Raw genomic sequence first — 26,358 nt, 5'->3', positions numbered from 1 at the left:
CGTCATGTGAGAAATTTGCAAGATAAAAAAGTTGAGAGGCAAATCTCATGACAACGATTCTTTCCAAGTTTTATCTAACCACCTACTGAAGATATCAAGTAAGCGCTGCTTTATTAGTCAGAGTTATCTCCTTGAGTGTTTAAAGCAGCAAAATAAAAACACACGCAAATTAAAGAGATAACTCATATTTTAGTTTGCCTTGAAAACAAAGCGAAAAACCGTTAGGGTTAAATGGACAGAGCCCATTAGTTACCATCGTCTTCAGTGGTAGAGATAAAAATTTGGAAAGAAAATTTTTTATTTGTAAAAAAAGACTTATCACCTGGTCTTACAAGCCGTGGTCTCGCATACTATATGTATGAGCATAAAACATTATATCAAGTTAAATTTATCATGAGACCACAGAAGCTAAAAAAGAAACTAAAATCCATAACAAGAATTTTAACCTTTGACTTTCGCAATATAGGAAGACTTCACACAATTTTCACGCTCAAAATGATTTTTAACATGATTACTAACTTTTAATCTAAAATTTATCAACTTTTTAATAAAAACTGAATTGAAAATTTAGAAATTTGAACTTAAATATGTAATTGTTATATCATCTAAATTAAACTTTATTTCACAACCTGACGCCTTTTAGATATAAAGATTACTTAACCAGCTATCTTCTTCAGTTGTGTCTGTTCTAAACATAGAAATTCATTCTTTGCTACTTATTTTGAATATTATATTGGTTTATTATCTAATGATACTAGAAGAGCTAGAGTACATATATTATTTTTGCTTTAGAAAAGTCTGAAAAAACAAAAGAACAAAACAAAAAAAAACAAACAAAAAATTAGATTATTTATTTAAAAATTCATATTGGAAAATAAATATGACTGGGATTATGACCTTAGTTTTTATCATAATTTTTTTAATGTTATTACAACCTTGCCACCTATCAGATGATTATAATGAGGAGTTTGACTATAGCTCCAGTATAGTACCAAATGGTAAACAATATAAAGTTATATTTAATATAATTTTTGATATTTGGAAACAAAATGAAGCTGTGTCTTTTCTTAAACTACCTCTGATTATAGAGTTCATTGTATCCTTCAGTGGCTATCATAATTTTTCAAAACGTAATGAAATACTGCTTGAAGCATTGCAAAATTTTGACCAAGCCTCTTGGAAAGAACTACAAAGGAAAAACTCAGCTTCACAGTATCATAGTGACTTTTCACTATTACAGGTAAAAATAAAAAAATAGTTTCCGATTCTTTTATTTTGAAACCAAAAATTTGTCTAAATTTTATAGATAAATCATACCTGTCTACTTTTTCAGTTTTTTACTTACATGTTTCATCAAGAAAAAGTACTTTTAAGTAATAGGCACATTCTACACATAGAGTTCTACACATAGAGTTCTACACATAGAGTTCTACACATAGAGTGTAAAATATGCCTATCACCTAAAAGTACTTTTTCTAAATGAAACAACTCAACTTAACTCAAAGTTTTTTACTCTATGAAGTAGGTTAAACTATTTAGCATACTTATTGGTGCATAATATCCAAAAATGAATGGTATATTATATATATATATATATATATATATATATATATATATATATATATATATATATATATATATATATATATATATATATATACAGCGGAGAAAATAGAATTAGCCTCACCTTTATTTTTTGTTCTAATTTAATAAAAATTGCAGGTAAACAATTATGAAATCTACTTTATTTCTTATTACTTCTACTACAACTAAAAAGTTTATAAATTGGTATGTTTAATTAATTCCAAATGGAAAAAAAATTAAAAGTATTCAATTTGTGGAGAAAATTGAATTAGCCTCATTAACGTTATATACAAAAAATAAAGAAAATATTTTGTTTTTACGCTCATTTAGTATTTAGTATTGCTTCCTGAATTTTTAATGACTTTAAATATGCGGTTTGACATACTAGTCACAAGATTTTGGATAGTTTCTATAGATATTTCATTCCAAGCTTCTATGATACGAGTTTTCAGCTCCAAGGTGCATTCAAATTGCTTACCATTTTCATAAACCTTTCTAGAAAGTATTCCCCAAAGATTTTCAATTGGGTTAAGATCTGGACTACGTGCGGGCCATTCCATTACGTGAATATTTTTTTCTCTAAACCAAGCTTTTGTAAGCTTTGAATTATGGATAGTAGCATTATCTTGTTGGAAAGTGAAAGTTTCACCCATCAATTCCTCAACATGTTCAAGTAAACTTATTTCTAATAAGTCAATGTAGTCCTGTGAATTCATTTTTGTTGAAATCCATGCCAGTGGAAGTTTTCCAGCAAAGGAAAAAGCCCCCCAAACCATAACATTTCCACCCCCAAAGTTACGACTCATCAGAGTTTCTTTCTTTTTTCGAAGATCGTGCCAGTAATATTGATAGCCATCAGGACCATCTAGATTGAACTTTTTTTCATCACTAAAGAGAACTTGATGCCACTCTTCTTGCCAAGACATGTGTTCTTTCGCAAATTGTAATCTAACTTTTTTATGACGAGCAGTAAGTTTTGGTTTTGGTTTACGCTTTTTCCAAACTGTGTTTGGATCTTCATATAAGATTTGTCTCACACGTTGAACAGATACAGGTAATTGTAAATCAGCACGAATTTGAGATGCAGTCATGTGCTGAGCAGCAGCACAACGTACAATAACTCGTTTAGTACGATTATCAATTTTACGTTGGCCACCACTTCCCTTATAAGCTCCATAATTAACGCCAATCTTGAAGTAATTGCTAACCACTTTTGGAGATCTTTTAATTTTCTTTCCAATTTCCCGATTAGATAAGCCTGTATCTTTGTATGCTTTGATTACTGCTAATTCTTCATTCGTTAAACGCTTACCACGTCCCATTTCAAATTAAGGTATCAAAAACCAAATGTTAAAAACTTTATGAGCACTGATTTCACAGTCTTTGTTTAACTTACAAATAATAATAAAAAACTAACTCACAAATGCGTATCACCAGATTAAAATATACAAGTAAACTGAAAATAATTATTGATGAGGCTAATTCTATTTGCTACCGCAAATATCAAGTATTATACATTTTATGGTTTTATCAAATGTTCCGCAATTTAATTATGCTATATTATAATCTAAAAAGTTGCTGTTTGTAACAGTAATTATATGTGTGTGGATACAAAAGTTGTACCGCACAAACTTGTTTACAGATTTACAAAATATTGGATCAGCACATGGTGAGGCTAATTCTATTTTCTCCGCTGTATATATATATATATATATATATATATATATATATATATATATATATATATATATATATATATATATATATATATATATATATATATATATATATATATATATATATATCACATCTTTTGCTACTCTCTTCTTCCTAAGAGAGACAGCATTGACACACCAATAGTTTCCTGTTAAAAATGATTTTAATGCAGAGTGGACTACCATGGCATAGTTTTAGTATGAATGACATGGAATTCTTATTTTCTACTCACAATGAATTTATTATTTTATGAAAAACAAAATTGAATGCAGAAGAAATTAATGCATAAGATATTTACAGATAAAGGTAGTTGCAAATCTTAGAAAATATTTTTTGCTGGAAAGGAAATAACCAGTATTACTAAATATACATAAAAAAGCTCATTGATGCAGATATGTGTAGTAAATAAGTTTTGTAGTTATATTATATTTTCTTGCAAAATTACTATTGCACAGTCTATTTTTGTCTTGAAATCTTTAAAAAGAAGTTTTGTGCACAGCACCACAAAAGTTAAAAAAATCTTGAAAAATTGTTGGGTTGTAAAAGATCAAATGTTGTTAATGAATTTAGAAAAATTCATCCAGATAGAATTTGAACAGATTTTGTACAAACCAGAACTATGATCTTGACAATCTGCAATTGCTGCCCTCCTTAACTATAACAAGAACTTCTACCTGCTACTTATATGCTGGACATAGTATTTTGCTAATACTAAAAAGTCTATTTTGGTATAAACAGTAAAAATATGGTGTAAAACTACGTTTCTGAGGAAAAGCTGATTGGTTTTAGGATTCCAAATGGAAAATCAGGTTAACTATAAATCTATATTTAAAGCTAGAGTCTTAGTTGGATTAATATCTAATGCCTTTTTAGATTTATGATATAATTATAAAGCTAAAAAAACTGTATTAGGCAGATATAAGGAACTTATTAGTTTAAAATTGAAGAGGACAATTTTAAACCTGTAGATATTTATGTTTATGTATTACTCATAATATAAGTATTATACACTAAAATAAAATAAAAATGACAAACATATGATCACACTTTTTATGAAATGTTTTATTTGAATCGAGATCTAATACTGGTCTTCTAAAAATGTTTTGTTTAATGGTGTTGTATTTTAATTGACTTGATGTTCTGTCAAGTTGTGTTTAACTTGATCAATTTATTGACTTTCATTTTTAAGAACATCAAGATTTTTTTTTTGTATTTATGATGATATTTTTTCTTTTTAGATTTACAAGATTTTTTTTTTTTTTTTTAGATTTATGATGATATTGAAGCAAAAGTTTTGACATTAAAAAAGCATTTTTTAATCAAAGGGGTGACTGAGCAGCGCAAGATTGCACGAGTGTTAAAAAATGTCAATCCTTATCATATGGATGCTGATCCTTGGGTTCCAAGGTTAATTAGAATTATTTAATGTAATTAATAATTGTATAATTTGGAAGTTATTTATTTATAATCAATTTAAACATTAGTGAATAAAACTAAAAAATTCAATTTCTGTCAATTTTTCTTTACAAAAGAAATTTTGTTACGGTTTTTATTATGTTTTTATTTTATTTTTTTATTTTTACTTGTAAGTTGTGTATTCTGCTTCACTTCTAACCATAATTTCTAAATCAAGTATCAATCAATTTTTTATTTTTTTTCTATTTTGATTTATTTATATTTAAGTAAGTTTAACTTTTGTTTCAGAAAACTGAAAAGATCAAGTTATGATTCAGTAAGAATTTTGTGCATTCTGTTTCATGTCTCTAGTATTTTTTTATTGAACCTTTGTTTTTATCTTAATATGAAATTATTTAACTCTTACTTATCACATTATTTCTATGATTTTTTTAAATTTTAAACTTATTTAAGTTCAAAAAATGTGTATAGCAGCTTTGTTTTTATTGCAGTCTGTTGATGAAGATTCTGTTAAATCACGAAAAATATTAAGAGCTATTCCAAGACAGGTACTTTATTAAGAGCTATTGCAAGACAGGTACTTTATTAAGAGCTATTCCAAGACAGGTACTTTAACAGCATGGATAATACTTTTTTTCTGTAGAAAAAAAAAAGGTTTTTAGTTAATTTTTATGGATAACTATTACTATATATAGATATCTCATGTGTTACAAGCTAATATATTATGGGGACTTGGGCATAGAGGTAAGAATTGTAAAACTAATTTTAAATGTAAATATTTTCTATGTAAAAGAATCTTGATTTTTTTTATCAATTTTCTACTTAACTCATGAATTTTTTTTGTTAATTATATATTCTCTCATAGAAATTAATAATACAAAATCAGACCTTATTTCCTTTTAAATTTTCTATAATTTGTAAAATTCCTTACAAAATCTGAGTCCTGGCATAATTTTAAAGTAAATCTTGTTTGACCAGGCAAAGATGTTAAAGTGGCAATTTTTGATACTGGTCTTCCTAAATCACACCCTCACTTCAAGAATATTAAAGATCGAACAGATTGGACAGAAGAAAAAAATGTAAATGATGGTAGGATTAACAAGAATCTTTACTTTTGATTTCAAAAGATGGGATTGTGCTCTGTTACTTGTCTTTTAAAATCTTACAAATAGATGTTCAAATGTTGAAATGAATATTTTTATAGATTTTTTTGCATAATTTTCAGAGGTTGGTCATGGAACATTTGTTGCTGGTGTTATTGCAAGTGATCGAGACTGTTACGGGTTTGCTCCTGATGCAGATTTATACATATTTAGGGTATTTACAAATAAGCAGGTAAAGTTGTCTTTTTCTGTTTATAAGAGTAAGGTTATTTTTTTTTATCAACAAATAAATTATATTTCTAAGTTGTATTTAAATTTTTATAACTTTATTTTATAATTTTCTTTTATAATTTTCTTTTATAATTTTCTTTTATAATTTTCTTTTATAATTTTACTTTATAATTTTATTTTACAATTTTATTTTACAATTTTATTTTATAATTTTATTTTATAATTTTATTTTATAATTTTATTTTATAATTTTATTTTATAATTTTATTTTATGGTTTTAGTTAAAACATGCACTTTATTAGAAAGTTTCCTATGCTTGACAAATATTTGTAGGTGTCATATACTTCATGGTTCCTTGATGCATTCAACTATGCCATCTTGAAAAATATTGATATTCTGAATCTTAGCATTGGCGGTCCAGATTTTATGGATAAACCTTTTGTTGATAAGGTTTATTCTTGTATTCCTTTTAGTTTTTTTTTTATAATGATTAGAAAATTTTTCTTTATTTAATTTACAATATAATTGCATGTTAAATAAATATAAATGAAATATATATTAATTTAATAGATATTTTTTACAATTTGCTGAATTGAATATAAGTATGCTTCAAATTTATATAATGGCTGATGGTGGTATTTTAAAATTGACTATTTTGTTTTCATCAGGTTTGGGAGCTCACAGCAAATAATGTCATTATGGTGTCTGCTATTGGCAATGATGGTCCTTTATATGGGTATAAGCTTCTTTATAAGGTTTCATTATTTGTGAAAATTTTAAGTCCATAGTTTGATAGTGTAAAAATAGCTTACATTTCTTGAGCAACCTTTCTGTAAATAACAATTCTAAAAGTATTAATCTTGATTTAATTAAAGAAAAAAATTTCATTTTCGTTATCTTTTATTTGCCTTTTTTTTTTTTTTTTTTTTTTTGCTTTATTGTTTTATTTTTTCACTTAGTTTTTTTTAGTGTTTAAAATTGTTTTATTCTAGTTATGAGTCAGGTTAATTTAACTTCACACAATACTATCTTAAATTTTAATGATTTTTGATACACAAACTTAAATTCATGAAAAAAAAATTCACTGCAACATTTAGTGTCTAAAATGAAAATTTGTGCCTTACTATTTTTAGGGTATAAAATTAAAAAATGATGATTGAATCACCATTAACAGAAAGTTTACATTAAACAATTCAGTTTTAAAATAATGTAACAATTTTCTCAGTTTTTTTTATGTCCTGTACTAAAAGAAGTATATTTTGAGATAGCTAAAAAATCTGATTCTGAAATATTTTCTCAGTTTTTATGTCCTGTACTAAAAGAAGTATAATTTGAGATAGCTAAAAAATCTGATTTTGAAATATTTTCTCAGTTTTTTTTATGTCCTGTACTAAAAGAAGTATATTTTGAGATAGCTAAAAAATCTGATTCTGAAATATTTTCCTATATGTAGCAAACTCTGTATTATGAAAAATATTTTCCTATGGTTCTAAATGTAGCAAACTCTGTAATACAAAAAATTTGCGAGTTTACTTTTTTTAATTAGATTTATTTGCATTGAAAATTTTATAAAAAAACAACAAAAAGCTTTGTTGACATGATAATACATATTAATCTTCACTCGTTTAGCCAAATTTCCTTGGCAAAAAGCATCAAAGATTTTACCTTTATTCTTTTTCCAGGTTAAAAGAATGTTAGGTGGAATATCAAAGATTTTCGAAACCTATATTTGTTTTTCCTTTCTCCAATTCCAGTAGAACATTGTGTTTCCGCTTTAAATTAGTTTCTTTATGCAGTCTCTTTGATGCCATGATGTTTTTTAAACAAAAGATAATAATTCACATTAATCGTTTTTCAAAAACTCAAAACATTTAAAATTTAAAAAAAAAACTCATTGGTTAACAAGCTTTTTACACGTCAGAAAATAAAAAAATCGATTTGCATAGAGGTTCTCACTAAAGGGTCCAAATAATCCAATCGAATTATGGAGGTTTTTGAATTATAATTTGAATTATTAAATTCAAATTATAGAAAGTTAAATAAAAGAGTTTCTTAAGCGCATTTCACTGTGACTTTACATTTAATTGAATTACGGAGGTTTTCGAATTAAGGCGATTTGAATTAAAGAGATTGTACTGTATTTCTTATATCTCCTTAATGGCTTCTCTTTATTGTAAATTTCTAAAACAAGTAAGATACTCATCAAACTACTAATAAGTTAGTAGTTTAATTGTAGATTTTTTTTATTTGATGATGCAAATCAGGTTTCTTTGATCTAATTTTAGCTATTTAAAACAACAGAAAATATTTTTAAAATTTTGTTTAAAGATCTTTAACAAAATTCTTTTTGTTTTTTTTATCAGGACTTTGAATAATCCTGCTGACCAGATGGATGTTATTGGTGTTGGTGGAATTAGTTTTGATGACAAGATTGCCAGTTTTTCCTCCAGAGGAATGACTACTCATGTAAATAACATCAGTTCTTTTAATTTTAATTGTAGAAATGATTTTATTTGTTATTGTAATTACTAGAAATCTTGTTAGTTATTATAATTACTCATAAGCCTCGAAGAATGTTTGTGAGTTTGTGAACTGGTAGTATGCATAGAAAACATTTCATTGGTAATTTTATATACTGTCTCAAACCTGCTATAGGAGTTACCTTATGGATATGGGCGCATAAAACCTGATATTGTTACTTATGGAGCTAGTGTTACAGGTTCAAATCTCAAGTAAAAAATCTAATATTATTTTTGTAATAATAGTTTGAATTTGTCTTTATATGTAAAATATATACTGAAACAAAATGTTTTGAAAAATAAGAAATTTTTTAATCTATTTTTCATTTTAGTTTTATAATTTTTAATTTTTATGAAAGAAGTTTAAGTTATATCTGCACTTTAATTCTAGTGGTGGATGCCGTTCATTGTCAGGAACAAGTGTTGCATCACCTGTTGTAGCTGGGGCTTTAGCTCTATTATTAAGGTATTTTATTCCCTTAAAATAATGTAATTAGTTAGAATTTTAAAATAATCAAATTTCTAACAGATTTATTTATATGATTTAGTTCTGTAGCATCAAAAAATGTTGTTAAAAACCCTGCCAGTGTGAAACAGACAATTATTGAGTCTGCTACAAGAATTCCAGATGCTAATATGTTTGAGCAAGGTATTTTATCTAAAAACAAATAATTTATACTTGAATGATTATGAAAAATCATACTTATCAATTAGAACTTTTTTGTGCTAAGGTCATGGGAAGTTAGATCTAATCAAAGCTTACAAGGTTTTGAGTAAATACACACCACATGCCAGGTATGATTATCATCTAGGGGAGAGAGGGTGTGTTAAAAGATCAACATGCCTTCAGTATATTTTGTTATGCTTTTTAATCAGAAGTTTGATGAGTTCTTATATATACATTGTAAAATAATTTTGTTGTAGTGTGAGTCCTAATACTCTTGACTTTACTGATTGTCCTTATATGTGGCCATACTGTTCCCAGCCCTTATACCATGGTGGAATGCCTGTTGTTGTAAATGTAAGCTATTTTGATTGTATTCTTGGCGTTTGACTTACTATTTATACATTTTAGTTAATATTACTTTGTAGTGAACATTTGCTAATGCATGGTACGTGCTCATTTATAGCTATTTACAAGTTATACTTTTTATCTATCAGATGACTGTTCTTAATGGAATGGGAGTTACAGGAAAGATACAGGAAAAGGTACTTGTGGTGTATTTAAAATTACTGTTCTGTGTGTGTGTGTGTGTGTGTGTGTGTGTGTGTGTGTGTGTGTGTGTGTGTGTGTGTGTGTGTGTGTGTGTGTGTGTGTGTGTGTGTGTGTGTGTGTGTGTGTGTGTGTGTGTGTGTGTGTGTGTGTGTGTGTGTGTACAAAAATAAATGAAAACTTTGTTGGTACTCTTCCTATCAAACTGGCTTCAATCAAGTATACATAACAATAACATACACAACTTCAATCAAATATACATAACAAAAAAAACTGTTCTAGTATAAAATGTTAAAGAATAATTGTTTTGAAGTAAATCTCAGCCATGGTTTCTTGATGATCTAATCATTACTGCAGAATGACAAAACATTTTATTTTTTTAAGTCTGCATTTGCTATAATTCATGTTTTGTTTGTGTTATGATGACCCTATAAGAATCAATTTGACTTTTTTAAGTTTAATTTTTGGGGCTCTGATTGTATAATGATTATTTTGATACATATTCTTTGGTTATATAATTTAATCTTCTTAAAATATTCTCTTTTTAGAAGATATTTCAGTAATTTGTTGAGTTGATAGATGTGATAAAACTTTAACCAGGTTATTAGATAAACAGTATTTTCATCTAACATTAATTTAGCCACAATGGGAGCCATTCATAGGCAATCATGGACATTTACTTGAGGTTGGTTAAGGTTTTTTTAATTTTTGAATATTTTCTGCAAAATAGCAGTCAAATTCAGATTATTTGAAAGGATTTAAAAATTAATGGTAAACTTTATCTTACATTAAGAATATTTTGCAAATATATTAAATATTAGATACAGTTTTTAATGGTAAAAAAATTTTCAGGTTGCTTTTGCATATTCAGAGAACTTGTGGCCTTGGTCTGGTTACCTTGCTGTTTATTTTACTGTATCTAAGGAGGGAGAGGCTTGGACTGGAATTGTTCAAGGTGTAATAACACTAAATGTGACATCATATCCTAAGGTTTGTTTCCTATCTTAATATTTGTAAAAAAATAATATTTTTAATAATTACTTAAAGTCATTGGTTTTTATAATAAAACAGTGTAATAGTTCAAACTTCTTTTTAAATAAACTGTCATTGATTTTTAGTCTGAAGGTGAACAAGAACAATCTTCTAAGATTGTAATTCCAGTCAAAGTAAATATTGTACCAACACCACCAAGGAAGTAAGGAGTTTTGTGCATTTTATCCAAATAGTTATAAAATGTAGTTTCAAATGAAGTTTGTTTTTATTGAGTGTTCATGTTGTTGTTGAGTATGCAAGTATTATCTGAGATTACCGGGCTACATTTCTAGTGCTGAATTCTTCTGGTCTTGAAAGAGCTTTGATTCAGTTGCAGGGTAACAGCAGAAACAGATATCTAGAGTTTCAAAAGACACTTGAATGTTAGATTAACTTCTATATTTTATGATCTTAAGATATTTTGTAACTATTTGTCAACTTAGATTTTAATAGGAATAGAATTGAGTATTTTGATTCAATAAAGTCTTGTTTAGCTAAGATAGAATCATCATTCAACACTAACTGCAATTCAGTAAGACAACTGATTATCAATAAAAATGTTGCTTTATTTTGACAGGTTGTTAAAAAACTCTATTTTTTGGAAAGCTTTTTATATAATAATGTATTATGTTTTTTATATACTAGTGTATTATGGTTTTTATATACTAGTGTATTGTGTTTTTTGTATTATGTTTAAAACTTCTAAACCTTATTGTTAATAGTATTAAATATTTTTCTTTAAGCAAACGTATTCTTTGGGATCAATATCACAATTTAAGGTATCCATCTGGTTATTTTCCACGTGATAATCTTAACATGAAAATGGATCCATTGGACTGGTATATTTTAATTGTTAACATGTTCTATTTAAACATTTTGATTCCATATATATAACATATTATTTAGTTATGTATTTACATAATAATAATGATAATAATGATAATAAATGATGATAAATGATGATAAATGATGATGATGATGATGATGATGATGATGATGATGATGATGATGATGATGATGATGATGATGATGATGATGATGATGATGATGATGATGATGATGATGATGATGATGATGATGATGATGATGATGATGATGATGATGATGATGATGATGATGATGATGATGATGATGATGATGATGATGATGATGATGATGATGATGATGATGATGATGATGATGATGATGATGATGATGATGATGATGATGATGATGATGATGATGATGATGATGATGATGATGATGATGATGATGATGATGATGATGATGATGATGATGTGATGATGATGATGATGATGATGATGATGATGTGATTTTTTTTTCCTGCTATATTTTATCAATACAAACATAAATAGCAAAAAACAAACAAAAAGAAACTTAAAATATATTTCTGTTTAAGTTTAATATAAAAAAAAATGTATATTTTTTTTTAAGAAAAACTTAATTTGAATTAAACTTTTGTGCATAGCTGTATTTAAATTGTTTTTATAGGAATGCAGACCATATCCATACTAACTATAAAGATCTTTATACACATTTGCGATCAGAAGACTATTTTGTTGAAGTGCTTGGTGAGTGATGTTGTTTACATCATAATATTATAAATGATCTTATAATTTATATTATATTATTAAATTATATGTTTTTTTGAGCTGATTTTCTTTTAAATGTTGTTTTTCTATGCTGATCATACAGTTTGTTTGTTTTTTAATCAGTGTATTCTATCACATAGTTTCACAATTTTACATTTCAATAGGAAAAATTTAAATTAACTGTCTAAACTTTTAGGCTCACCATTCACATGCTTTGATGCCGAAGATTACGGTGTGTCTTTTTTTTGTGTGTGATTTTCTCATTTATTCAATATTTGTTGTTGCACAAGTTATGAGAACTGTGTAGTATCAGGTTTCAGTGGGAAAAAAATTGTATCTGCAAAATTTCAACAGGAAAAAAAAGGCTGCCTTATAAATTTAAAATACTAAGTAAAAAAAAAAGTTTGAAGTTGGATTAGTATGCTAAAGCTGGACAGCTTTTTAATGAGAAATAATATTTTAAAATGAAAATATTTCTGGATTTATGCATTATATATTTATGCAAGTCTTACATTTTGATATTAGAACCAATGATCCAGGTGAAATAAAAAAATAACTCATAAAACAAAAACATTAAGGTTGCATTGAGACTTCATCAGACTTTTTAAACAATGAAAAAACTTATTTTGCTTTCTTTTTTAGATTTAAATGATTTTTGTTTTTAAACCGCAACTATTTTAAAATGTGTTTTTAGTTATAAATAGTAAAAAAAGTAAATTTTCATATTCAAGTAATGTAATTAGTTTCATGTTTTGATTTTTTTTTTTTTCATGTTTCGTGATGCTCACTAATTTTCTGAAACTAATAGCTAAATTTTGAAAACTTTGTGATTTTAAACATCATCAGATATTGGTAAATGTTGCTAATTCTTATTTCTTACTAAATTTTATCAACATGTAAAATTTCCTAAGTCACTTCAAGATCTAGAGCTCTAAACTCATGGATCAAGAGATATTTTCACTTGAAAGTCCCATTTCCCATCAAAAGGCTTCACAGCTACAACTATCCTGTTTAAAAGACTTTTAGAGAAGCAAATTATGACCTTAAAAAACTGTGGTTTGAAAACTGTTTCTGAAAGGTATCTTTTTTTTTACCAGTTTTTTTTACCAGGAAAATTCCATAGGTTCACACAACTCAATTGCGTTGTAACATTTTTCATTGTATTTTTTTTACCAGTATTGGATTTTACATGAAAAAAATCCATAAGTTCACATGTCTAAATTGCATTGTAACATTTTTGATTGTATTAACAGCCTGGTTCATCTTGCTAAAATGTTTTTAGGGGTACTATTGCTAATAGATCTTGAAGAAGAATTCTTCACTGAAGAAATTATTAAGTTAGCAAAAGATATTTTCCAAAATAAACTCTCAGTCATTGTAGTAGGTATATCATATAATTTGTTTAAAAAAAAACAACAACTGATTATTCAAGTTTTTTAAAAAACTGGTGTCTAATATATTCATATAAAAGCTGATAAGTCATAGCTACAATGGTAAAATGAATCATTTTAGGGGAATGGTACAATACTAAAGTGATGGAAAAAATACAATTCTATGACGAAAATACTAGACAATGGTGGATGCCAGTTACAGGTGGTGCAAACATTCCTGCTCTGAATGAGCTAATGAAACCCTGGGGAATATCACTGACTGATCATGTTTATTCTGGAGAGTTAAGTATTGGAAATAAACCAGGTATATTTAAGGTTTTGTGTTTTATTTTGGAAAATCTTATAAAATAAATGTTCTAGAATTTCTTTGAAAAGTATAACTTTACTTATATACATAGTCCCTTATTCATCTGGTACTAGTATTGGGGAGTTTCCTAAAGAAGGATATTTAATAAGAGCTAATAAACTTGATGATCAAGTTGCTGAGATTTTGTTTGGTGATATAAAAGCAGATTCTGATGTGCCTATCATGGGGTTTTATGATCCGAGTAATCTTCATCGAAGCTCGGGTCGAATAATAGTGTACGGTGACTCAAACTGTTTGGACTCCGCACATATGACAACAGGTAAACTTTCAAAAGAATTCCTTTAGTAACAGGATGATACTTTTGTGTGAACAGAACTTTTTTTTGTCTTTTTGCTATTTTTTTGAATATTTTTTAGCATATGGATGAGATTTGTATGAAAAAGTCATCCAGCTTCAAAACTTTTTTTTTTTTTTTAGATTGTTTCTGGCTGTTCGACGAAATGTTAAATTATACAACAAAAGGTGGGGAAATATCTAAGTCAATACTAAGCATGCAAGGTGCTCAAATTACTGAGCCGCACACGTTGCCTTCTCGTCTCCCAGGTACAAGAACATTAATTTCTTTTTAAAAATTTCCTGATTTTACTTGATACTTTATGTTTGAACAATGATAAAAGCAAATATCCAATAGTATATATAATGCATAGTTACAATAACGTAGTGTCAATAAAATAAGATTTTACTTAACAAATAATTTATTAAGGCAACAAGTTACACCTGTATTCGAAAGTTATCGATCAAGTTAGCGATGTGATACTCCAAAAAACACTTCCAAGTTGCCCTTCAATAAAATGGAGTGTTCCGTTACCTCGAAAGGGTTTAGCACCTGATAACTTTTTTCCAAAAGCCTTACCGATGACGTAAGTTACTTAAAGGTTATTCCTTTTGTTGCTAAAAAATGTGATTTTATTTTACCGCAAGAGTAATGAAAAAATTAACGGTAAGAAAAACTTTGTCTTTTAAAAAAAAAATCACAGGTGTCAATAGCTTCAAGCTTAATAATTTTTATATTAGCATAGATTTAAACTTGAAATTGCATAGAAAATCGGTATTTCTGTTTAGGGCTCCTATATAAGTACTTCTACAATTCCTTTCGTAAATCCACATCCGATGAAATACGTGATCGGAGAGGTGAAATTTTATGGTGCAATCACCTGTATCTCCTGCTTTTTGCTTTTCATTGTGAAGTGTACGTGCAGACGAAGAAATGGACGACTGCGTCTAATTTAACATGAAAAAGATTTAAGATTATTTTCTGGGAGCAACCAGCAATCTTAAAATCGTCAGCACTATAAATTTTTGTGTTGCAAGGGATAATTGCAGACGACACTCAAAAAATGTTTGGTGTGGTTCCCATTCGGCATAAAATTTTAAATACAAACGAAAAAACATTGTTAAGAATTGCGAGATATTAGTTAAGTTTTATAGCCATTTATATTACTGATTTTTTTTTTTACACATTTTCCACGTGACTTACATGTATGTTTTTTAAATGCTCTGAAAAATATTACTCAAGGAAGAAGGAGCTTTGTGAACTAAAAATTAAGATAACTTAGCATAAATGCTTTTGTGGCTGTTTTGGTAGATAAACATAAAAAAGGAGCTTTGTGTTCTTTTACAAAAAATAAAGAAAACTTGATGACGTGTGACCACAGAAAATTGAGATTTGTGTAAATCCTGAGCAGAAGACGTAAAAGGATTTTAAAAAAAAAAAAAAGAAAAGGAAAAACAATTCATTAAATTGGAATAAAAAGTATCGTAATTCACAATTTGTTTCTGACAAGCCATTTTTAGCAGATGTATTCCTAACTTCCGTACGACTATTTTTTCAAAAAATTCCCCTTCAAATAACTTTTCAATTGCGTGAGAATCTGTACAAAAATGCTGGATTGTTTTTCTTAGTTACAAAATTGACATTCTCAGCATTAAAGTAATTGATTGTTGTCTTACGCATATTGCAATGATACTAGGTCAGCCCAAAATAAGAAACTGTTATTGAGAAGAAATTGCTAAGAGAGAAGAGAAAAAGCTTTGCTTGTCATTAAAAAAATTCATACCTTATGAGGGCGTTACTGATAATTTAGTAGTGATTCATAGCGATTTAGTACTTATTCACTAGTGTATCTGTAAAATTTTGATTACCAGGGATTGAGTGGTGACTCGTGGATAAGCAGTGATAACCACCGTTGATTTAACAGCAGTGTTGTATCCTCCAGGAACTTATTTGCGTAGACTATTTTTACAGCTTCTTGTTGTTAAGTGTAAATATGTTGAAGAAGCTTTTTTTTATTTGAGTAATAACCTTTAACGTTGATAAGTATCGCATTGGTTTGATATTTATAACATCTTTAGCTAAATAAATCACTTTCAAGATTCTATAAGCAGTTGCGATTGATAGTTGTAATTGAGTACTTATTTACTGGTTATCTGTAAACCTTGCTTATTAACGATTTCTAATGACATTCTCATCATCTTCTTCATCTTCTTCAAAATATTAAAGGTTATCCATACGCTTAGTTCGCAATGGTATGTACGATGGTCGTACGCAAGACAAAAAAGAAACGGAGTCGGTATCATTTTCAAGATAAACCTCATTAGTATTAAATAATTTTTCAAAACTTCCACAACCTCTCATGTAATTTATCAAATAGTTCTTGCTCTAGTTTTCCGCCATATTTAATTCAAATTTCGTATTATTGATCAAACAAAACAATCACTATTAAATGTGCATTGAGTAATCTCTGACAAAATCTTATCTAAATGTTTGAGCTTTATGTATTCGCGGCGATCCAGAGGTGATTGAGTGGCGATCACTAATGATCGTAAATCACCAGTAATGCGCGCATAGGGTAGTAGAAGATGATTATTCAACAGATACAAAGTTGCAAAGAATTTTAGATATTGCTTCTCGTTTGTGTCAAGGATAAGGGGATGATCTAAAGTCAGAAGGCTTCGAAACAGTTGTTTTCTCCTTCAATATAAAGTTCTACCAGGAAATCCATCTAAAATCAGACAACAAGTGATAATGGTTTCAGGTGTCTGGAATGCAAAAAAACGTCTTCTGACTAACAGCTGTACGGATTTAGAGAGTCCGTTTAAAATAGCCTAATCGGTTTAAAAATATTTTTAAAATTTTACTCGGAAATTCAGTTGTAGAAAGGCCGACTATGCTTGTGGAGCAAAACATTTTTCTGCTCGTCTGAACTTATCGGTATCTTGAGGAGATCAACAACAACAAATAACCAATCAAAATGTAACCAGAAAGTGTTTCTGAATTTCTCCTAATTATAAATTTTTGTTTCTAATGTATTTAGCAAATAAGTTACTTAGTTCTGGTTTGATAATTTCAGTGGCATACAAAACACCATTACAAAACATTTTATAAATACACAACTGTTGCTATACTATTCAGATGTACTTAGTAACCGAAAGATGGCTGTAAGAGAAACTAGTCCAATAAGTTTGGTCAGGTATGAAACGTCAAATCATTTGTAGCTCTAGAAAATGAGGTATTCTATGCATTTCAGCTGTACCTAGCAACTGAGTTATTGCTTTTGTTTAAAAAGTCCGAATCAATATTGGTGATTTGGACTTTTAAAATAATAGCAATAAGTTGTATATTACTCTTCTGACTACTTAGTTTGACTACTTTATTAAGTACCACAAAACGTTGTTATTACCCGTTTCTCACTGTAATAACAAAATATTAACATAATTTGAATGAACTAAAAGAACAAAACTTATTTCCTGAAATATTGGCTTTTTTATATATGCATAGCAGTAATAATTATCACGATCAATCACACATTTTATTGTTTGCTCTCAAGATTATAATTTTTAAAGTTAGACTAAAACCATCTTTACTTGTTAGAGTGGCTTTGATGCAGCTTTTACATCAGCTTGATAAGAAAGAACTGACTTTGATCTGTAAAAACGACAAAGTGTAAATACTAAGTAAAAAAAAAATGAAAATAACTATGTTCTTGTTCTTGACTTAAACAGAGGCAAGAAAACACCCTAAACTTCTTGTACTTAATAACAAAAACATTTTAAACTGATAGGTTTCCAAAATTAGCAAGATTAAACACCATTAAATGATTAAAACGTATTTTTCTGAGTTTGGGGAGAACCTTAATCAATGGGACGATTATTGAATGGGACAAACTCAAATTCTTGTAGAAGCATCGATGTAAGGATATTCAAATTCCTGTAACAAAGAGTGATAGAAACAAGAACTCAACTGAACGACTCATCCATCCTATTGCTCTAAGACCGTAATGACAATGGATGTTGTTGTGTTTTCGAATGTAAAAAGTAATTTTTTTCTGATTTTCCAGCAACTTTTGAAGTTATGGAAAATAAAATACCATGCCTAAAAAGATAGCAGTCTCTAGTACAACAGTGAGTAAAACATTTAAGCTTAATTATTAAAATTGTTTTTGATGTGACTAATCATTTTTGGATAAAGTGATGCGCATATTGAATGGGACAAAATACTACCTATTGAATGAATTTAACAAAGTATTATTTACAGCTCAGCAGAGGGATGCTGCAGTCCCTTACTTTTATCCCCATGGGTAATGGGTATTATTTACACACTTTTATACTGCAATATTTTACTTAAATAAAAATAACTAAATATAATATTCTAAAATGAGAAAGTTCTGCTTTGATTGAAATTTAACTAGAACTAAAATGTTTAAAGTTAAAAATATTTTTCGTGTGGTCTTTATGTATGTATCTGTATATTTAACTACATTTACAATTAATAAACTAATTTGAAAAATGATTGAATTGAACACGTTTATTTTTAATTCTTTTATGTTTGTCCCATTCAATGAGACATACTTAATGAATGGGACAAATGTCATGCTCCAAAAAAACTCTCTTTTTTCCAATAGCCAAATGCAAATCCAATTTTTTTGTTTTACTATATCATTGCGCAAGAGCCGGTGGTTATCAAACATATTCAAATATACATATATATATTAAACAACATGTATATATTAAACAATTTTATCTACGTTTAAAAAGCATTTTGCAAAAACCTTCCCATTCATTGAGGTTTTCCCCTACCTTCAATTGCGACTGCTATCAATGTAAAATTTTGCACGACTTCAAAAAATTTGATTTTGGGTGCTTTTTATAAAGTCCTTTTTGCCAGAATATCTCAGCGACTCATAAAATGCTGAAATGTTTAAACAACTATCTAAGGAATTGTCTAGCATCAAACATAATACCGCGTGCAAGAACGATGTGAGCTTTTCGAGTGCAATGAAAAAACCTTGTTTTATTCAAATTCACCACCAGAGCCAAAGACACCCCAGTTTATCGGAGTTTTTAAGTTAAAAATAGAAAGATTTTAATAAAAAAAAATTTCTTTCGATATTGCTGTCGTTAACGTAGAACGTCGTAACAGTGATTTCGAGGACCCGTACGTAAAAATATCAACAAAGTTGATAGCGTATTTATTTGGCTTATTAAATGTGTTCATAAAGGGATGAAATCTGCATTATATTTAAGGAATTTTTATACAAATAGTAAACAGGCGCTGAGTAGAAACTTTAGTCTTCATACCTGCACTTCTTTGAAACAAAAGAATGCCTTGTTATTGTGTCCGTCGCAAGGAACCCAATTCGTGGGGATGCTGTCAAAAGCAAACAGAAATAATCCTGTTTATAGCCCTTTAATCAACTTAAGTGAAGATATTCTAGGATATAGTTTGCTAGAAAAATGTCAGCACGGACCAAAAGAATTGCTAACTAGGTAACTGTTAACCTTAAAGCTGATTTAACTTTTAAAGGATTTTTTTTAGCATCTCTTATATAAACATCTTTATAGAACTTAAAAATTAGAATGAATTTTTTAAATCACTCATTTTTAAACTAATAACGAATAAATTAATTTTTTAAGTAGACAGTTTAATAAACTTTAAAAATAAACTAAACTTGTATCCATAAAAATATTGTTATATTTCTCTTATTGATTGTTTTAATCTGATTTTCCAGAACATTGTACAGTCAACCAGCAATAATGCTATCCACTTTGCTTATAGCTGAAAATCTAAAGCTGGACAAAAACATCAAGGTACAAAACAGTTAAACATTGATTTTGTATTTTTTTTTTAAATCTTCTTTTGATATAATGATTAGATAAAACAGTTTGTATAATTTATTCTGTATTATTAAGACAAATTGTGGTGAAAAACAAAGGGGAAGGGGGATGGATTTTTATATTTAATGATCTTAATCTAAAATTAATTAAGTTTTAAATGTAAAATGAAGGAATATTGTAAGAAGAAGAAGTTTATATTCATTGATATAAAATTTATTTTAAAATATTTAGTATTAACTTATTTTCAAGTAGTGGAAATCTATTGTTGGTTATAGTCTTGGTGAGCTCTCTGCATTGGCTGCTGCTGGTTGCATACAATATGATGACAGTGAGATAATTAACACTTTTTGCATCTCTTGTTAAAAAAGTATAATTTTTACTCATGTTTTAAAAGAAATTATTCTTTTCAAAAGTTTTTCACTTTTGTTCCATTTATAACTTTGGGTGCATGATTTGTTTAAGCTATCACTCTTAAATTTTTTTGTGTGACAAAAGTTAAGAGTGATACATTTCTTTTAAATAGTGTTTTATCATAAATGAAGTTGCTAAGTGCAATTTTAAATAATATTAGTTAAAGATAATATTGCTATACTGCCTTTTGTTTTTTCAGTAGTGTATGTATTGTAATGTTCTTGTTGTATTGTTGTAGTTTTTAAGATTGTCAAAGTGCGTGCCTCTGCAATGGAAATGGCTGCTAATTTAACACCAACTGGAATGATTTCTTTAGAAGGGCTGACTGTAAATGAAGTAAATTGTCTATGTGCTGATCTATCAAAGAGGAGTTTGAATTGTTTGTTTTTGGCAACCCAGCTGTTTGAACAAGGTGTAACTGTTGGAGGGAGTCTTGATCTGCTAGATATGATAATGAATAAAGATCATGCTTTGGTTAGTTAAGCTTTTATGTGTGTGTGTTCTTGTGTTTGTGTGTATAAATAAATGGTCCCACATATTTTTTTAAGAACGAATGAATTTTCTAGGGACCAAACATTTCTACAAGTAAAAGGTCACTATAAGAATCATTTATATTAAGGGGTGTTAACTAAATGTTTACCTAATAGATAATGCATATATAATCTTTACTAACAGCTGAAAAATAGCAAAGTAAAGATTGCAAAAGTACATGTTAATGGAGCATTTCACACTCCATACATGCAACCTGCACAGGATCAACTAAATGAGGTTCTGCAGAAAGTAACATTCTATCCAACAACAGATATCAAACTGTATTCAAATGTAACCGGAAAACCCTATGAAAGTGTTGGAAGTATAAAGAACCTTCTAGTTCGACAGGTTTGTGAACCTTTGTTATGGTACTCTGTTTTGCAAAGTATCAATGAAGATTACTCAAAAGGGTTATATGAGAGTATGTATGAACTGAGTCGTGTAAAGCAGATCAAAATAACAATTGGCAAAGTAAATAAAGAGATGATGGAGAAGGTTATTAACTTATCAGTTTAATTTGAGATTGACATGCAAAATACCATTCTTTGTTACATTAAGCTTTCTTTTTAGCAATTAATGGTAAAATCTGAGATTGTAAAAGAAATAATATGCGTTACTAAATTATACCAGGTGCTAAAATCTATTTTGTATGTTGTTTACTGATTTTTGAATATTTTGATGTGATATATTTTTCCACATAATTGTGGCATAGTTCTTATTTTTTTATTTGTGCCCGGATTAATGTGGTTAGTATGCAATCTTGATGTTACTTTAAAACCTCTGTGTGAAATACGAACAGTCACTAAAGTGAATTGTTGTGTTTACATAGATTTTTATTAATGACAACTTTTCTTTATTTTTATTAGAACGTGGCCTGGTATCTATTTTTGTTGTTTTCATATATGTGTAGTCACATTTATTGATAGTTTAAAAAAACTTTTGGTCTTTTTTATTGAATAAGAATGTTCTTTACAAAAGAAATAGATTCCATTAAATACAGAGGCTAAATATTTAGTCATGAACATGCGGGTTTGACGTTGATTTTGATACAGAAGTAACAGGTTCGCTTTTTTTTATAGAAGTGTTTGTTACCGTAACTGTCTCGAGTGAAAATTGTCTAAATTAATTAAAATTTCAGCAGCTCAGGCATTTTAATATCCCTTGGTATCTCTCCTAAGTTACCTTAATGTTCTGGTGAAATTGCTGTCAGTGATCAATCACTTAAATGGCTTTTAACTTTTCAATAAGCTAATAGATTTTTCAATACTTACATTAGAAAAAAACTGTATTTTGAAACGAAGACCATCCTTGTCGACTGCTTAATCAAACTGTTTCATTAAGCCCAGTTTATTATTGAAGTATTCTCTCTTCCCTTGTTAATAATTTCTTTCTCATACCGTCAAATATTCCTTCAGTGGCCGATCATATTTATTCCAGTTGTGAATCTTTGCTACCCCAATCACAAATGAAAGACTCTTTTTATCCTAGCTTAAAATTTATCATTTTTAAGTTTAAAAAACTACAAAGAAATCAAAAAGTTCCGTTTGTTGGCTGAAGCAAAACTTTCTGATTCCTTTGTAGATTTTAGATAGTTGGTTCGTTCATACTTATTCCATCCTTTCCTAACCAAGAGAGGGAATTTTCGGAGTAATCCAAACTACGTCTTGATTTAATAAACTGAAAATAGTAAACAGGAGAAAAATCAGGTCAAAAATTGCTAACCAACAACGTAGAGGTCTAAATTAAGAAACGTTTAACAGTTTATTAAGGGAACTGTGTAGGGAGCTACCTCTAAGTAATCTATATATTTGAAGTCCATATTGAAAAAATACTTTTTCTAGTTTTGTGTAGACTTTTTAAAATAACTTTATTAAGTATCAGTAGCTTTAACAAAAAGTAATTATCAGTGATAATCATCCCTTTTATCACTGATTTGTAAATTACTCTGAAATGTCTATCACTTTTATTCTTGCCGAAGAACCTGGCCAAGATTATTTCGGTCTACCATGCCTCAATCAGCATTCAGGTTATGTAAGGATCAGTATTAAGATTCTGATACAAGTCACTCTCTGAGAATGTTTACCTCTAATCTTTTACAAACTCTACTCAGTCTTCGGAGTGTGTACGGTACTTTAAAAATGTAACGTGAAGTGTCTCTTGAATAAAAATGCAATTACTGTCAGCTAAGTTTCTAAAGGTTTTACAAAATTCATATTTCAAATTAGAAAAACAGTTTTAGCCATTTTTTACTCAGTGCATCGACCTATGAACTATTTTGAACATAATATATGAAATTAAAAGCTGTTAAACTCATAATGTTTTTAATAAGTAAAATATTATATAATATAGAAAAATTTGACTTAAGGTAATTTTCTTTTTATATAAAAAAAATTATGTAAAAAAAAAAAACAAAAAAAAAACATTGTTATGTAAGTTTTTCTACATTTAATTGATCTAAAAGTTAGAGTGAAAAAATAATTACATCGTAAACTAATGTTCAATTATAGAAAATAAGTAAAATTAAATACCATAAATTCATATTCAATTATAAAAAATATGTAAACGCTAAATACCAGGGTGCTTATTCACAACTCTTTCGTAAGTCAAAAATTTGCGTAAGTTTTGGCGTAAGTTCAAAGTTACGCAAAGTCATATTCACAAACTTTGCCTAAGCAAAAACTTAAGTTTTTGCGTAAGTTTTTACTTACGCAAAAAGTCTAAAAAACGGTATTCACAACATTTTCCTAAAAAGTGCTCAGCGAAGTTTACGCAAGAAAAGTTACGTCTGCTATTTTCTGACTTACGTTTGGCGTAACTTTAAATCATCTAATATTAAAAAATGGCGTTTTAATTATTGTAAAAGATTTCAGATTTTGTTTGTAACTGCCAATAAATTATATACTTATATTAATATTATACTGCTATACGTAAGTTATTTACTTAAAAAATACAGCTATAACCTTTTTTTTAACAACAACAACAACAATAGAAATATAATATATTGCTATTGTTGTTGTAAAAAAAAAGGTTATAGTTGTATTATTTAAGAAATAACTTAACGTATGTTAATATATGGAAAATATATTATTATATTTACCAAAAATACAGAAGTACTACATAAGCTTGTTTTAAGGTGAAAAAAATATATACATAACATTTTATATAATGGATGGTTCACTCTAAATTGAACCATCTATTAGATGGTTCAATTTAGAGTGAACCATCCATTATATAAAATGTTATGTATATATATATATATATATATATATATATATATATATATATATATATATATATATATATATATATATATATATATATATATATATATATATATATATATATGTATGTATATATATTAATATATAAATATATATATATATATATATATAATATTTTTAGTAGATACCTATCAAAACAAAAGAATTTAGTAATACTAACTACTTATTCTATACAAATAGTTTTTAAATATTTGCGTAAGTTTTTGCGTAAGTTTTGCGTAACTCATGCGCAACCTTAACTTTACGCAAACGCTACGAAAAAGTTGTGAATACCAAATAGTTACGCAAAAAATAGTTTGCGTAAGTTTTTCATAACTTTTGCTCAGCTACGCAAGAGTTACGGAAAAGTTGTGAATAAGCACCCAGGGTCTTAATGTACAAGTGCACAAAGATGGTCATCTATGTATCTCGTTAATAGAGATCATTTTAACTGTATCATCTGCGTTTTGATGTACTGTTTAATGTTTTGATGAAGGTTTTTTTAAGCTAGATCAATCAATCGAACTTTTCTTGCACATAAAATCTGAAAAGTTTTTGAAGATATCAAAACAATTTGTGAAAAAACAAAAGCAGGAAATAGTATTCAAAGGATGCATTTATCATTAAAAAAATGTAAATAAACTTTTGAGATAAAAAAAAGCCCCGACCAAGAGGAAACTTTACACAGCGTCAACTTTGCAAGTTTATTTTTAACGCTTATTTTACTCTTCACAAGAGAATTTATGAAATGCACGTTTTAACGTAAATATTTTTAGTTCTCAAACAAAGTTTACTAATTTTGTATTTCGGCGTTTCTTAGTTTATAAAAGTTTAAAAAGGAAAAAATCAACTTGTATAGAACATGTGATTTATGATTGCGTCAGTTGATAGGATGAAATAGTTTACTTTTTACGAAAGCTCTGTGCAAAAATACTTTGAGGCCTGTTACATATTTGCTTGATTAAATTTACATGTAAATCTCTTAGTATTGCTGAAAAATTTTTAATCAATTTGAAAATTTTGAAAATATTGTTGAAGAATTTTTAATCAATTTGTTGCTTTCATTTTATTTTATTTTTTTCGTTTTGAAGAAACTAAAAAAAAATTGATGTTGAAACTTTGAAGAAAAAAATCCGAAAAATGTAAGTGAATATTTCATTTTTAGTTGTGACGTTAGTGCGCGTTTTAAAAGCTATAGTTCCCCTGTATGTCTTTTTTAAATTGTGATGTTCTTGCGCGTTTACTGAGCTGTGATATTCTTACATGTTTTTTCTAAGTTGTGATGTTTTTGCGCGTTTACAGAGCTGTGATATTCTTACATGTTTTTTCTAAGTTGTGATGTTCTTGCGCGTTTACAGAGCTGTGATATTCTTACATGTTTTTTCTAAGTTGTGATGTTCTTGCGCGTTTACAGAGCTGTGATATTCTTACATGTTTTTTCTAAAATGTTCTTACGCGTTTACAGAGCAGCGACATTCTCCCACAATTTAGGAAAATATAGCATAAATGATAGCAATTTCAAATATTGAAAACTTGCTCAATATATTTTCGGCGATCTTTCTAAGACCTCTTTAGTTAGTGTTTATTTTATTTATATAAAAGACTGCAGTTAAATAGAAAACAAAGTCAAAACACTTAAAATTACAATTAGTCGTACCTCCTGGACAAACTATTTTTACTTTTTATTATTATTATTTTATTATTATTATTATTATTTATTGTTTTTTATCATTATTTTTTATTAGTATTTTATTTCTTCTTATTTTTTATTGTTATTTATCATCATTATTTTTTATTAACATTTTTTAATATTTTTTTTTTTTATAACTATTTTTTGTTATTTTTTGAAATTATCTGTTATTATTTTTTGTTATTATT

General features: G+C 27.9%; 2 protein-coding genes across 5 annotated transcripts; both read left to right on the top strand.

The window, feature by feature from the left end:
* The first annotated feature begins 784 nt into the window (after nucleotides 1-784).
* LOC145192742 (membrane-bound transcription factor site-1 protease-like) lies at nucleotides 785-15,683 on the top strand. 4 transcript variants are annotated; one of them, XM_090100041.1, is made up of 29 exons: nucleotides 785-998; nucleotides 1,089-1,240; nucleotides 4,568-4,707; nucleotides 5,005-5,032; nucleotides 5,208-5,264; nucleotides 5,412-5,460; nucleotides 5,695-5,805; nucleotides 5,942-6,051; nucleotides 6,384-6,500; nucleotides 6,719-6,786; nucleotides 8,414-8,516; nucleotides 8,706-8,782; nucleotides 8,961-9,035; nucleotides 9,118-9,218; nucleotides 9,301-9,364; nucleotides 9,494-9,590; nucleotides 9,731-9,778; nucleotides 10,423-10,467; nucleotides 10,635-10,772; nucleotides 10,901-10,977; nucleotides 11,558-11,653; nucleotides 12,306-12,385; nucleotides 12,603-12,638; nucleotides 13,689-13,790; nucleotides 13,919-14,101; nucleotides 14,196-14,423; nucleotides 14,582-14,707; nucleotides 14,868-15,024; nucleotides 15,227-15,683. In XM_090100041.1, exons 1-29 carry the CDS (start codon nucleotides 881-883, stop codon nucleotides 15,237-15,239), a joined length of 2,796 nt encoding a protein of 931 aa, XP_089956167.1. In that variant the 5' UTR covers nucleotides 785-880; the 3' UTR covers nucleotides 15,240-15,683. The 4 variants fall into 4 exon arrangements, 2 of the variants coding, with proteins under 2 accessions (XP_089956167.1, XP_089956168.1); XM_090100042.1 differs by having other exon boundaries at nucleotides 791-998; nucleotides 5,208-5,322; XR_016456313.1 differs by lacking the exons at nucleotides 13,689-13,790; nucleotides 13,919-14,101; nucleotides 14,196-14,423; ... (1 more) ...; nucleotides 14,868-15,024; nucleotides 15,227-15,683 and adding an exon at nucleotides 11,108-11,197 and having other exon boundaries at nucleotides 12,603-12,977.
* Nucleotides 15,684-19,565: 3,882 nt separating this feature from the next.
* On the top strand, nucleotides 19,566-21,916 carry LOC145193470 (putative malonyl-CoA-acyl carrier protein transacylase, mitochondrial). The gene is made up of 5 exons (XM_080070933.2): nucleotides 19,566-19,930; nucleotides 20,173-20,251; nucleotides 20,531-20,606; nucleotides 20,928-21,163; nucleotides 21,365-21,916. Exons 1-5 carry the CDS (start codon nucleotides 19,665-19,667, stop codon nucleotides 21,734-21,736), a joined length of 1,029 nt encoding a protein of 342 aa, XP_079927059.2. The 5' UTR covers nucleotides 19,566-19,664; the 3' UTR covers nucleotides 21,737-21,916.
* Nucleotides 21,917-26,358: the final 4,442 nt, after the last annotated feature.

The sequence above is a fragment of the Hydra viridissima genome, unplaced genomic scaffold, assembly GCF_058129835.1.
Source record: "Hydra viridissima isolate aposymbiotic clone 2 unplaced genomic scaffold, HvirCarnegie_v1 scaffold_10, whole genome shotgun sequence".
Lineage (NCBI taxonomy): Eukaryota > Metazoa > Cnidaria > Hydrozoa > Anthoathecata > Hydridae > Hydra > Hydra viridissima.
The sequence above is the reverse complement of the archived record's forward strand: the minus strand, read 5'-3'. Positions and strand labels throughout refer to the sequence as shown.

What these genes read in the sequence shown, in the direction of transcription:
- LOC145192742 (XM_090100041.1), top strand. Translation starts at nt 881, where the DNA reads ATGACTGGGATTATGACCTTAGTTTTTATCATAATTTTTTTAATGTTA. An exon ending in TAAGAGCTATTCCAAGACAG is followed by an intron (nt 5,265 to 5,411) that starts GTACTTTATTAA and finishes TACTATATATAG; the next exon opens with ATATCTCATGTGTTACAAGC. An exon ending in CCAGAGGAATGACTACTCAT is followed by an intron (nt 8,517 to 8,705) that starts GTAAATAACATC and finishes AACCTGCTATAG; the next exon opens with GAGTTACCTTATGGATATGG.
- LOC145193470 (XM_080070933.2), top strand. Translation starts at nt 19,665, where the DNA reads ATGAAATCTGCATTATATTTAAGGAATTTTTATACAAATAGTAAACAG. An exon ending in CCAAAAGAATTGCTAACTAG is followed by an intron (nt 19,931 to 20,172) that starts GTAACTGTTAAC and finishes CTGATTTTCCAG; the next exon opens with AACATTGTACAGTCAACCAG. An exon ending in TTGCATACAATATGATGACA is followed by an intron (nt 20,607 to 20,927) that starts GTGAGATAATTA and finishes GTATTGTTGTAG; the next exon opens with TTTTTAAGATTGTCAAAGTG.